The sequence below is a fragment of the Micropterus salmoides genome, unplaced genomic scaffold (genome assembly GCF_014851395.1).
Source record: "Micropterus salmoides isolate LMB-PRFRI ecotype aquatic unplaced genomic scaffold, ASM1485139v1 Ms_hic_scaffold_1, whole genome shotgun sequence".
NCBI classification, from domain to species: Eukaryota; Metazoa; Chordata; class Actinopteri; order Centrarchiformes; family Centrarchidae; genus Micropterus; species Micropterus salmoides.
In genome coordinates, this window is record NW_024040040.1 from 8,583,641 (window position 1) to 8,598,138 (window position 14,498).

The 14,498-nt window shown below is 42.4% G+C and overlaps 1 protein-coding gene across 1 annotated transcript in view; it reads right to left on the reverse strand.

The window, feature by feature from the left end:
- The window catches only part of LOC119901141 (fidgetin-like), a 34,811-nt gene extending 22,154 nt beyond the window's left edge, over window positions 1-12,657 (reverse strand). The window contains exons 1-2 of the mRNA XM_038716647.1: window positions 12,469-12,657; window positions 11,552-11,582 (exon numbers count right to left, since the gene is read on the reverse strand). Of these exons, the coding sequence (XP_038572575.1) occupies window positions 11,552-11,576 (25 nt within the window). The 5' untranslated portion in view covers window positions 11,577-11,582; window positions 12,469-12,657. The remainder of the gene's footprint in view (window positions 1-11,551; window positions 11,583-12,468) is intronic.
- Window positions 12,658-14,498: the final 1,841 nt, after the last annotated feature.

Sequence of the window (14,498 nt, forward strand, 5' to 3'; positions counted from 1 at the left end):
AACAACTTGTACTAACAGCTGACCAGATGTGTCAGAGGGTTTCAGAGTCTCCTAGCAACAGTAAAACGTTCTGGCGCTACGGGCAAAGCTGAAACCATAATACAGATTTCTATACTGTGTCATTTCTAATGGTTTGCTGTCAAATAACACTGCCATTGTAAATTTAACTTTTATTACTTTCTAAAAAAAACATGAGGAGATTATGTGTTTGCTATGTACATGTTGAACTGGGTTGGGCCCAGATTTCCCGTGAGTGCCCGTGCCAACAACGCTTCCCCCGGCTTAATCACGGATCACGGCTTTAGCGCTGCCGTTCATCAGGTTGTTAGTTGCGCTGAAGCTCTCAGACTTGGCTACGGGCGTCTTATCTTATCAGTCAATCGGCAACAGCGTGCAGGAAATGAGACACACAGCCGTGATACTGCCAACAACACTCATCTGTCAAGACACGCTGCCTCAATTACCATACTGTAGCACAAAGACTCGCACAAAACAGGATGCGCGGCACGGCGCTGAAGTGGATAAATTGAATTGCTGACGTTATACAAGCTAAGTCATTAGTCGCATCCATATAGGGAAACCAAAAGCTCGGTGGAACGAGAGGACGGAGGTGTTTTATTTGGTGTAGCTGTGCAACAGAGGAAGTGGTAAACTTATTGCAGCCCGGACATAAATCTGCATTTTTCTAATCATGAGTGTGTGTGTTTGTTTCTGATGCAGCCCCCTCATATTACTGTACTTGTTTGCTGCCTCTGTCTGGAGATAGAAAGAAAATGGGAGGGGGGAGAAAATAAAGAGAAAGACAGACAGAGGCAGAAACAGAATGGGAAACAGATATACTGAGAGAGAAACAAAGAGAGAGAGAGAGAGAGAGAGAGAGAGAGAGAGAGAGAGAGAGAGAGAGAGAGAGGGAGAGAGAGAGAGAAGATAAGGAGGGATGCTGGATGTGTGTACTGCATCCCAAGGGATCACTTACTCAGTATAGACACAGTACTGGAGGACAGAGCACAGCAAGGGTTCATTGGCCAAAATCTCTCCTCTTTACAGACACATACACACACAATCCCTCCAAGCAATATTCCTGTAAGCACTCGTCCACTGAGAATAACCGCATTGACTGAAGTGGAGTCAATGTAAGAGGACGAGAGAATGAGGGGAGGAAGAAAAAAATAAAACGGAGGGGATCAGGAGGAAGCAGGAGGAGGAGGAGTGTCCACCTGGCCAGTGTCCAGGGGAATTAAACAGTCTGTTTACCGCTCTCAGCGCCTCAGCAGCGCCATGTTAGCTTAATGGCACGGACATGAAGCCAATTGATTTGTGGACCAATAGACCTGTCCCACAGCACAGGCAGATTACCTAGATCACTGGCTCCGCATTGAGTAGACATGGCTTTTCATTCGCACCCCACAGGCAGTGGAATGTGAACAGGGTTTAATGTGTGTCTGTGGGGGAGGGGGGGGGGCATGCTATGTGCACGTGTCCCAAGGATTCGAACATGAATCAAGAGGGCCTGTTTATGTCTGTAGGGTTAATTCTTAACGTGCCAGTCGTTGCTGTCAGGTGAAGCCTTTGTTTTGTCTCATTTATAATATTTTTTGAATGATGATATATGCTCCCCTATGGGTTTAAGAATCCATTGGCTGGGTGATAATTCAATTATTTATAGAGATTGGCTTTGGGCAGAGTTGTAATGTTACCATAGGATCATACTGTGTTTGATTACAGCATTCTGTAGCCCAAATTAATAAAACTGTGCAAGTTGTAATTAAAAACTACAAAACTGGTTAAAGATTTGGTTTGTGAAGAAACTCTTTCATAGGGTGTTTTAATGTTTACTATTTACTACTGTCTACTATTTATTGATGACAGCTGCGTAGTTGGGTTAGGCTAGCATTAGCGTTAACTTAAGCTGCTAACGTTAGCTTAAGCAGCCACAGCTTACGTTAATGCTGACAAGCTACACGCTTTGGACCCTGGAGGTCTCAATATTGAAACCTTAATGTGATAATCTTAAGATTAACAGAAGATCCGAACAACTCTCTTCTGGCATTTACACTCAACAACTTCAGAGCAACCTGCTAGCTTACGAGCTGAAATTCAGACAATGGCCAAGATTAGACTCGCCACTCTGTTGGTCTTTTATGAACAGTAAAAAGACACAGCCTGTTTCATCTTCACTGTTTCATCTTCCTCCCCTCCATATAGAGAGCATAATTAACCAGACAGTCAAAAGTTTATTTTTTGTTCTTTTGTGAACACATAAAAGGTAATTAGCTACAGATGAGTACATTTATCAGACACGGGGTGTCATTATGGTTGGGCCACCACCTTAAACTTTTGAAGTATGGCAAAATTGCAATTTGAAATTTACATACTTTCAAATCATAATTTCAATATAAAAACAAAAATCTGCTCAGTAAATAAAAATTAACGTTAAATATGTGGTGTCTGTTTTTTTTATCATTAATAATTTTATCATACCTTTATTTAACCAGGCAGTTTAATTAAGAACAGATTCTTATTTACAATAACGGCCAACAGCCTGTTGGGAATGGATACTGGGATTAAAACTGATCTAATTTAGATCTGTATATATATATATATATATTTGCACTGAACACCAATTCTTTTTACATGTCATTTTGTGTAAATTTGTATTTGCCATAGTGTCATCCTGGAAAAGTATTTCTATCAATATAATTGTATCCATTTTGGCCATAAACCTCACATTGCCCACCCCTAATGGATCCTTCTCAAAACCAAATTTGATTAAGTACGAAAAATTGTATGATGGTCCTGCTAAAAGCTAAATTAGTTTTCTTGTATAAAATCACCCAACACATGTACATACAGTATATACCTGATGTTACACTGTTAATTTGCGGCATTAACAGTACATATTGTCCCAAATTGAATACTACACCCAAATAAAAAAAACGTTGCTGAAGGACAATGAAAGACCACACACACTTGAAACTACAGTTGTCCATGTGTATGCCGAGGAGTGAGAATAATTCCACATTCTCCACAGTTTTCACTCATGTCAGTGTCCGACTTGATAAGCATGAAAATCCATTTATCTACAAAGGAACTGTATGGTCCATATTGGACAATGTCTCTTTCATGGTCCCTTGCAGGCCCTTTTTCGTCCACAAAGCCACCCAACTGACTCCACCGTCTGTAATAGGCCACATTCATTTGATATAGACACATCAAGGGAGATATTGCAGTGGTTTTGCCGTGCATCAAGAGAAGTGGAGCTGGTTCACAGAAGCAGCAATATGCTCTGAACATAAAAGAACAATAGACGCAAGGCAGATGCAGTTGGGGGGGAAAAAGAAAAACATACACTGTGGACACTGTGCAGACTTGGACAAAATCTTCCAAACATGTATGCTTGCATTAATGCATGAACGGAAAGGCTCGCTGTCAATATCATTCAACCCTTTCCTCCTATTGAGAGTTGTTCTGCAGTCTGCAGTGTGAGCAGGAGGACGGAGATCCAGAATTAGGCCTATGAGGAGGAGGAGGAGCCGTCAGATTACAGATTAGAAAGTGGGGAAGTGGTGGGATTAAACATGCGGTCTAGATGGTAGCCCGGCTAATACAGCTCACAGCTCGGCTAAGGGCGTTGTCAAATTTAGTTCTGTGGATTATGCTGTGGTTAGTCCATTGACAAACCACGCTGAGGGAAATGTTTAAAAGAAAAACGACTCTCCTGGAGATTTTTATTGAAACACTTTCCACGGTGGTCAATGTTATTCATTGCTCATCTAATCCATATTTGTGTAAATGAGGTGCGCGGAGCTTTACAACACAAGGCAGACACAAAAACCTTTGAGACTTTGGCATTAACAGTGATGCTACGTCTTAACCACCCCCTGGCTAATGTAGCTAATGAATGAGAAAACGCTAGCAGGCTAACGGCTCTAATTCTCCTTCACAGGCTATCATGTTGCAGCCCGGAGACAGATCAATACCATTTGCTCAACACACAGGAGGCCTGGGAATCTATAAAAGGGCTTTTATTGAGTAATTAAACACCCATTACTGTCCCGTGCAGCCAAACAATAAATTTGATCAGCCTCTCAGGCGCAGATCCAGCCGTGATTAATACTCAGTGCATGCATGACATAAAAGACCACAATGACATTTTGTTACGTCCTGTCTTAGACCCTTTGACAGTGCGGGGACTGAAGTTTTGGTTGCTTACAGCGGCAGTTTCAAGGTTGTTTAGTGCGTCCGGACCTTAAGAGAACTCCGTGTGCAATGAGAGGAAAATTCTGGACCTCAGCAGCCATATACTGTCCTCCCCTGCTGGCCTGGGATTGAATCCCACCAGCACCTGCTGTCCTGGGGCCGCCATAGCAAGCTTCTCACTGTTAAAGACAATGTCTAATGGCAATGACGAGCTTCAGAAACTGCTCAGACAAGAAACCCATAAAGGGATATTTTTTACTTTTTTTATATTTGCACTTTAGACTGTAATCATCCAAAGGCTGATAGTTAGACAGTTAAGTTCCTACTTGATATGGCATCAATATGTCTAAATGTCATTTTTTAAAATCATATTCTAAAATCATTAATATTGAAATTCAGATTGGTATATGCTTAAAATACATTTTAGTTACTGTTGAGGCTGAAATGCATTAAATATTACACTTCACTTTCACCTCCCTTTTTAACATTTACAAGCAGCATATACACATTTAACAAATGGTTTATGACACACTATAATGTGGCTGTAAGCACATGTGTGCTAAAGTAAACTGTTACCATATGTTGAATATATAAAGAAAGGTGATGTTGAACTTTGTTAAACTGGCATGTATTACTGACATTATTTTTAAAAATGTATTATTTGACTGTACAGAACAATGCAGAATTTCTGGTGCATGTTTGAAGAAAGAAGAAAAATGCACACATACTTCTAAACTTGCATGATTATAAATATAAATAAAACATTTTCAGCACAGTAGGAACACTATCGTGTCGCAGTTGTATTGGTCTTGCTTTACTCTTCACCCTTTTCAACGCGACTGTAGACTTGACTGTTTTTTTCCCCCAATTTCCCAACGTCCTTTTCTACACTTGCACAATTCCAAAACCTGTTACAATCCCATCCTTGTTGGAGAATATTTAGCGTTGTTGAGCCAACAATATGGCATCTGGGTGATTCTACTAAATATGAATGGCCCATTCACGGGACTCAATGGAGTCGCTTGGCAATGGCCCTTCTTCCCCTCCCTCCTCCATACTCAAAACAATATTCAGCGCAGCAGTCTTGGCACTTTTCCCCGAAATCAACAAAAGAGGAACTCGAAGCTGTCCCTGAAACCCTCAAAGCATTAAGCCTCTGTGAGATGCAAGTACTTGGCACAAGCAAAGCGATTTAACGACAATGGGCAAATCATACAGTGCTTTGTGAGATTTAGGGGATACAATAGCACTCCGTTTCCAAAGCACACATTAGTAAGCATGTCATTGGGACCCCCTGGGGGATTTGAGCAGCCTAGAGGATTGTGTGGTGAAGAGGATAAATATATGTTACTGGGCACGAAGATGGATCCCTGCCAATGCTTACCCCCCTCACACACCATACTGTGGATTATGAGAGTGTGGAATACATTAATAGAATAATCTTCTGAACACACAAACTAACACACAAACTGAACCCATTTGGCTTCTTAAGCGTATACATTGCAACACATCCAAAATCAATTTACGACCATTTAACAGAGCTCAAGAGGTGCAGATGAAGAGATTCTTGCCTTACAAAAAAAATAAATAAAAGAGCTCCTGCCATGAAAATAAAACCCCAAAAAAATAAAAAATACTTGTTATAACTGTGCGGCGCTTGCAGCCATGCTGACCTCTGAGTGCTAAACAAAACCAACAACGGACAAGCAGACACCCACTCAAAAGTCAATACCATGCGTGCCTCCTTTTCCTCTTGTATGGTTAATGCATGATGCCAGGTAGGGGAGACAGACGGAGAGTAGGATCTCATTATACGCTGCATGCTATCATTAGCTATCTACCACATGTGTCCATCCTGCCAACAGAGTCGTACAAGCAACATCCTAATGCTCACGCCTGCTTCCAGTGGGGAAACTTGGCCGACACACACACACACACACACACACACACGCAGTACAAGCATGCACGCACATAATCACAGGTAAGCATACAAACACCTTCTTTCCCCAGCAGGCCTTGGTACACAAACATATTTAAAGTCATTTTTTCAGGCAAAAATAGAAAATCTCTCCAATATGAGGATTTATTGCTTTTTGTCTGATTTAAATGATTGGAAATTGATTGATTATCTTTGGGTTTTGGGCTGCTGATTAGACAAAACAAGATTTTTAAAGACAACACTTTGGACTGTTGGAAACTGTGGTAGAAAATTACAGATTGTTGGCAGATTTATTATTTACATATTCTTTAATGAAGCCCTTAGTTGCAGCCTTAATTTAAGGCAAGACCACATACATACAGCACGTTGACACTTAAGTAGTACTTAAGTACAGATGCAAGTTAGACAATAGACTAAGGAAGACAGGAAAACAGTCAGTAACAATTTTAGAAATTGATTAATCATTTCAGTCATTTATCAAACAAATGCTCCAATTTTTTCTTATTTGGAGTATTGGAATATTAATATTTTTACAGCCCTACAATAGACACTGCTAAATGTGAAGCTACATAGCAATAGCAGTTGCTTTTGCTCTCGTTCCCAGTTTGTGTCCATCTCTCAGAGGCCACAGTGATGCTGTGCCACACGCCCAGCCACTCAACATCCTTTGTGTCCATCCCCTGGCAGCCTGCCAAGCTCAAGCACACACACACCAGCTCTTCCTCGCACCCAATGAGCCATTGTGCATTAACACGCACGCACACCTTTGCCGCCCCACAGACAAAAGTGTCCGATGCACTTGCCGCTCGCGCAAGATGCCTCGCTAATCAAGACGTTCAAACTGAGCTGCAGACTGGAGGTGGGGGGGGGTGGTTGGGGGGCAGCAGACGGCCACTATCTAGCCAAGGCTCGCTGTTAACAAAATCAGATCATCCAGCCAGAGCCAGAAGAGCTCTGAGAAGAGCAGCAGTGGCGAGAGATTACAGTCAGATCCTTCCTCTCTCCTAGCTGTCATTTTCTTTGGCCCTTGGAAAGAAAAAAAAAAAAAAAAAAGGAGAAAAAAAGGCTCTCGTCGACATCCTCCATCGTCGGGCCAAATGAGTGGCGAGCTTTTCCGCATATCAATGCACAATTTAACTTAAGATTTCCATGGCAATAACCTAATTAGAAACGGCGCCTTCTCATTTGAAGGCACAATGTAAAGGATAAGCTGTATGCCGCCACATCTATTGAGGTCTAATGGTGTGGAATATTCCAAAGTGGAAGTTAGATTTTTTTTTCTGTTTTAATAAGTCCTTAGCATATTTAACGCTTCCACATGCTGAATGTTTTAATATCTGCCAGAGAATCCGGGCCATGGGTGGTGGAGATTGCTGGTAAAGAGTAAAGGGAGGTGAGCGGGGGTCTGCTTAAAATTCAGAAAAAGGGGTCTAGCGGATTGCAAAGATGGTAGGAGGGAGGGGGGGGGAAATCTACAGCTTTGATTTGATTAAAACCTATGAAAATGACGCATTACATAAACCAAAGAAACTTCAAACATTTGGGGGGATTCACATTTCAAACAAAGTGAGATAATGCGTTTAATGGTGGAATTAACATGGAAATGAATTTAGCGGAATGTCTCCTCCAGGGTGGCGAATAGGAGGTGGAAATGTCTGGAAATTTGGGGACACAGATCTTAGATCAGTTGCGACACCACTGGCTCAAAAGGTCCCCAGCTGTTATTGGGACCTGAACTGACAGTGGAACTGCTGTTGTCTCCTCTGACATACTTGTATTCATCTGTTATTAAGACTAAAACTTCCACATAATGTCTTTTCTTACTTTTCCTTTTTACCTCAAAGCTGCTAATAGATAATCTGAAATGCTTTGGAGATTTCTTATCCAGGATTTAACTTTGTAGATTTTTTACAATAGCTAAACACATCCGTTCAGTTACATCGCCACATCCTGGGCACTGGTTCGAATGCGTATGCACTAAAAACCTGGTCAAATACCAGATCTTTCAAGTGTTAAGTGTTACAGTGAAAGCATTATCTTAGTATAAAGTATCACAGGAGTAGTAAGCTGTAAGTATTATTCCACAGCTGAGTCAGTCCTGTGTGGATACCCCTCGTCTTAAGTACACCCATCAGATTCTGACTGGATAATAACCAGTCAGCACTGGGAGAAAGACATGAGGGCAGGATGAATATAATGTGGAGTGTGTGAGGTTGCACGGTTGTGTGTGTGTGTGTGAGAAAAGGTTCTTCTTCAGTTGCAACATGGTGGTGGTGGGGGGGGGGGGTCTGTCAACCAGCAACTGTCAGTCACAGCAACAGTAACCCCCCCCCCCAAAAACCCCTGTTTGAAAGGAAAAAAATGCAGCCAGTGTACCACTACTGAAGGAGGAGAGGAGGGGATGGAGGATTGAGTGGATCATGGTGTCAGGGATTTTAAGGAACTGGCGTCCACTCATCTACGGAGGAACGTGTCTTAGGCTGCGGCGCTACCGACAGCTGCCAGCCGTCTCTGGGAGAGGAACTTAGATCAGCAAGGAGGGGCTGTCAGCGAGCATGCAGGGAAACACACAAAGACTACACAGCCTCACTACAGTTAGCTCTGACACAGAGCCCCAGCACTGTCTTCTGGGACAGAGAGAGAGAGAGAGAGAGAGAGAGAGGAGGTGAAATAAGTGGACAAAGAGTGGAATAGATGAGAGAGCAAGGAGACAAGGCAGGCTGACGCACTGTCGAGCAAACGTGGAGAAAAGAGGGGGGGTGGGGGGGGCTGAGAAGACAGTGAGAGGAAAAGAGAGAGATGGAGAGAGTGAAACAGACAGACAGGTCCGAGAGGGATTTGTTCTATTTGCATGCGTCGGGCTCCCATGGGGTCCAGCTCTGCTCGGCGAGCCGAGAGCACAAAAGATAACACTTAACATATTTGCTAAAAGATGACAACCCTGGCTGGATCTCGTTTGAAGAGGCCCTTTGTCAGGGACGTGCAGACAGGAGAAATCCACTGATACGGACGCGGCGGAGACTAACAAATGTCTCTTGGCCTGTGCGTGTGTGTCTAAAAAGCACAATATTTCCCCACATCTTCTTACATCTGGCAGAAGTCCCATGAGGCGGGATAGATCGCACGCCGGTGGCTCTGGGACGGTAAAACAGCTTTTAATGGTAAACATTACAGACTGATAGAAAGTGTCGGGATAATTTATTTATACGGTCCCACTGGGAGTAGCTTAGCCACCCTCGCAGCACACAGGCTCTCTCTATTCATTTGAGGGAAAAGTCCGTATTTAGATAAATAAAAGCAGAGTAAAGGGGTGCCTGTTTGCAAAGCAGTTTTTCTTCTACTCCTATTATCTCTGCTATCTCTGTCCCTATTAGCTGTATCGGGGGGCTGCTGGAGATGTGAGGCAATATGTTATGTGTATAATGAGGGGGATTATTGCTACTGTCACTGCAACATGCGCAGACAGCGGATGCGGAGGGACAGATCTTAAGCCGGGAACTGTAGCAAACAAATAGACTTAAAGGGAATAAACAAACCGCTGAGTCTCTACATTATTTACATTACACACAAGACGGAACATGCGTGGTTGCACCTGGGTTTCCTCGTCTCTTACACACATGCACACGCACAATTCAAAACTCACGCACGCCATCAGTTCCCATGTTTATCTAGAACGCCAGAGAAGTCTCTTATTGAACAAGACACTGCCATTAAGCAAACCAGTGACTGAATGATACTACCTGTCCTCCAGTATCTCTAATAACTTCTTATCCACAAATCTGAATCACACAAACGTCAGTCAGTTATAAACAAATAAAAATGAAAAAGAAATGCAGAAAAGGTGAAATTCTATGTGTCATTTGTGTGCAACACTAAAGTGCATGCCTATATATCTGTAATATGTAATTTTAGATCATTTCTACACCAAAAAGGAAAAAATAATGCTTCAAAATGAAGTCTTATTATTCTATGTCCAACTATATTTTCATTGCAGTTAACATTTGACAGTATGGACACATATACACCTTAAAACACAAACATGCAAATATTTGCAAGGTTGTAAATCCACGTGCCACATGTTTAAAACCAACGCACACAGACACAGACACACACACACACACACACACAAAGTGCATCAACAGGAGAAAAAGAGGAAACGGAACATGACGTGAAGGAAATAACTATATGTGAGTGTGTGTGTGTAGTTGAGAGAGAGCAGGGAGAAAGATCGAAGGTGAGAGGTTGAGTCCTCAGTAATAACTGCTACAAAAACCAAGAATGTGCAACCGTGGAAGTTGCAGCCGGCGCGTGTGCAGAAAGCCCATCGCGGTTCCAAACGTGATTATTCATTAGAAAACTATCCGCCGCCGCTCTCGCTTGCAACAGGGTGGGATGGCTATTTTCAACTTCAACAATCCACCATTGTTCTACATGAATGTAGAACACATTTCCTGCCACGACACTCTGCGGCGTTAGAAACAGCCCACATAAATCAGTTTTTTAAAATACCTGAAATTTGAATGGGTACAGGCAGAATATATTTTTGCAGGTCCCAGTCAAACACTGTTTATTCCTGTTATAATTGCGCAATTCCCTCACATGATAATGTTAATAATTATAAGAGAATTTAATGTGATAACCTATAAAATGTGTGAAAAGGTAACTAATAAATAAATCCTGGTGGTAAATATACATTTTGACTTTGCAGTCATTGAGGCCTTCTTCACTCTGACTCCAATCGCATGCTATTACATCCACATGCCACCTGTTTCATTAAGCAATGAGTGAAGCGGACTATATATTTTTATAATAAGCATCAAAAGTAAACTCACTGTAAGTAAACTGCCCATAGTTGTGCGAGTGTGTATGCGAGAGCATGTGTGTGTGTGTGTTTGCACACACTGAGCAAGAAACACCTCCTGACTCATATCTAACTTACTAATCTGCAGATTTATTATTAAAAAGTTCAAGAACAATGTTTAAGCAGGTTTTAATATCTTTAAAAAAAAAATCTAATAAGGGCTGCAAATGAATCCATGTGTAAATTAAATGTAGCACACTTGTTATATTAATAACCAGGTGTGGCTGTGTGTGTATGACAAAGGGCTGTATTAGTGTGATATGAGCAAAACATAAAGATGAAAAATAAACCTAAAGATGGCAGTTACAATTTTGGAGATTTATCATAGAAAAACAAATAAAGGCACATTTTTAACTGAATCTGAAGGTGTGAATAGACACGCGATATAATCGTCAGTTTCAGAAAAATAAAGAAAAACACTGGGTGTGTGGCATGCCGACTGTTCCCCATCACCTCCACCAGCTACTGAAATGCATCTGACCATTTTTACACCTTCTAACATTTTATTAAAAAAAGAGAAAAGTGCACAAGTTGATGGAAAATCCACCTACCATAGACGCTGCTGCTGCTGATCATCTCGTGCTGGAACATGAGAGGAAGAGGGACAGGGAGAGGAGATGAGAGCATTGGAATTAATTTCTGGAGAAAAAGAAGCGGAAGGATTCCCTCTTTACCAAAAAAAAATATATATTAAAAAGCTTTACAACACACACACACACACACACACACACTTTTTTCTGGTCCGTCACTGCTCGGATTTCAAACCGTGTGAAAGGTGGGCCATTCAAGTCTTGGAGCGAGCAACTCAATAGGAGAGGCGTCTAACCTACATGCATCTCATTAGAAAGTGGAGCCCGAGATGACAGGCAGCGGTGGAGAGAGAAAAAATCAACTGGTGCAGCTCAGAGATTGTTTGGAAATGATGCCCGGAGTGTCGAGTCAAGTTAAATCGGTTGATGACGCCCTAAAATGTCCAAGCTTTAAAAAAAAAACCCACACATGCAGCGGTGACATTGTCTCCGCTCTCTGCACGCATGCATAGGGCAACTTGTTGTAACCGTATCGCCGCAGCCGCCTGATAGAGGCAGGAAAAGGCTCCTTGTGCATGCAAGTTGTGTATTTTTCCCCATACAGTGACTGCCGCACCGCCGACAGACACATAGAAGCAGGGTACCTACAGTGCAGCCTGCGTGTCCATGCCTCTGCGATTTAACCGTGGCGCAGGTGCGCTCCTTGAAAATCACATTTAACAAAAAAAAACGTACACAGCAATTCACGCTCAGGTCTCGTTTTGCAATCGGGGGAAACTTGTTAAATCGCAAACTGCACATGCATTATTCCGAGATAAACAGCGTGCACAGGCTGCTCTGAGCTCCCCTCCTCTTCAGACGCGCTGCCTGGACAGCCTGTCTGCTCTGACCACTGTCTAATTGCCGACGCAGCGGATCCCCAGACTATCCGTCCTTACCTGCTTTTTTAGCGACAGGTCGACCTTTCACGTGGGGGAGTTAGGATCGCATCGATCCCGGGGAGGGTTTCTTCTGATGAACGGGGTGCCGAGGTTAAGCCGGGTTGCGTGCGAGCTGAAACCATTCCAAGTTAACGCAGGAAACACTGACCACAGCCACTGCCATGTTGGAATTTCACCAGCCCTGAACAGCTGCTTCTCGGACTGACCAGTACGCTCCCCAATGCGCATGCGTACAAAGGGGTAAAGAGGGGAAGAAAAATCTCAATTCCACTTATTGGCCATAAGGTTATTATGGGAGTCTAGTTTGTGTGGCAATCCGTGTCAAAGTGGTCAAAGGGAGTCTAAATGGTGAGGAGAGATGAAGCTTAACACAACAGAAAAGTGTTTAGAAGCCAAAGATAGAATCAGAAGAGACTGAGGACCCACTGCTCTACAGGATATGTGCACTTCTGACTTGAATCCGAATGTTGCCCAAATTAACACATTAAAGGTGAGGCAGTCATTTCATTTTACTGCACATTAACTTTAAGTAGAGCCTTTAAGCTTTGGAGTTTAATAGTTTAATAGAGAATCCAGTCGTTAAAATGACATTGATTTATGGAATGTGCGTATAAACATTAAAAATAATTATTAATCAGTCATAGAGATGTTTTATCCCCAGAAACTCTTGGCATGTTTGTTAGCGAGGATCAACTTTTGCACCCACCTCTCCAGCCTATTGATTGCAAAAACAGCACAATGAAATGAAGCCATAGCCCTTCTATAGCTCACAGGAGGACCCCTAGAAGCCCCATGGCCTCAGCTTGGGAACCCACTGAAGTGAACAGGGGGGCAAATCTGCACATCCGCCTCCCCAGTGAGCCCCGAAATCTCACTGCAAATGCGCCGTCGGTGTCTGCCTATCTCCCAGTGATAATTATAGCAGCAATATGGAATTAGCAATTGAAGCCCTAATTAGAATGAAAATGTCCCAGTTAGCGAGTTATCAAAGCATCAGTGGGGAGACTAGACTTAAACAAGACATCAAAGATGGAGTAACTGTCAGTTCATTGTTCCTAATCACCCCCACAAGTTGATAATGCGTGTGCCAGAGAAAATATCCTTTAATATGGTCAAATAAAATTGAAGGCGGGGTTAATGAAAATGTAAATAAAAATGTGGAGGAAAAGCAGTTGCCCACACACACATCTTGAAGGCCAAATGTGCATCCTGTGCTGAGGTCAACGTGCACGTGCACACGCCTATGCAGTCAAACATGATGTCCTTGAGACACCAGTGAGCAGCATGTGTAGAAACGGCGGATTGTTTCCTTCCTCCACCTGCTGCTATTCCCAGTCTTTGTTTTTGAGAGCACCGGCTGCAGCAGATTACACACTCCTGCAGGCCAGAGCTCGGCATTACTGAGAGCTACGACTCCACCTTTCACTATCCAATGTCTATAATTAATTGTCTTTTTTTTTTCTTCTTTACAATCCCATCACTTCATTTGTCTACCCTGCAATGCAGTGTGCACTGCAATCAAGGATTCCTCAGCGTAATTAGAATTGATTGAAAACTCAACTAATCGCTGTGTAATAGCTTTGTAAAGAAGTGTTGTTGTTTTTGTTATGCTGTGCTAATTATTAGTTAGTAATTAGAAAGAAAAGACTTAAATTAGCCTTTAATAGTGAGGAAACAGGGCTTTGTAGAATTTTATTGTGTGCAGATACGTTACCAACCGTGCTCTTTCTCCTCTCTGATTTACATACCGAAGGCAAAGGTATAATTCAAGTGTGTTGAATATGCAGTGTTGCTATAAAAGGCTCCCTCAGTGATATAGAAAATCGTATGTAGACTCACAGGTCACTTTCAGATTTCATTTTGCAACACATTTTCTGATTTGTGACCGACACCAACTGCATGTGTGTGTGTGCGTGTGTGTGTGGTGGAGATTTAACGGCAACATAAATCTAAATAGATTTTAACTCATTAGCCATTGGAGAGGTAATGATGTAAGTCTGCCACTAATGAGCTTAAGCTCTTAATTG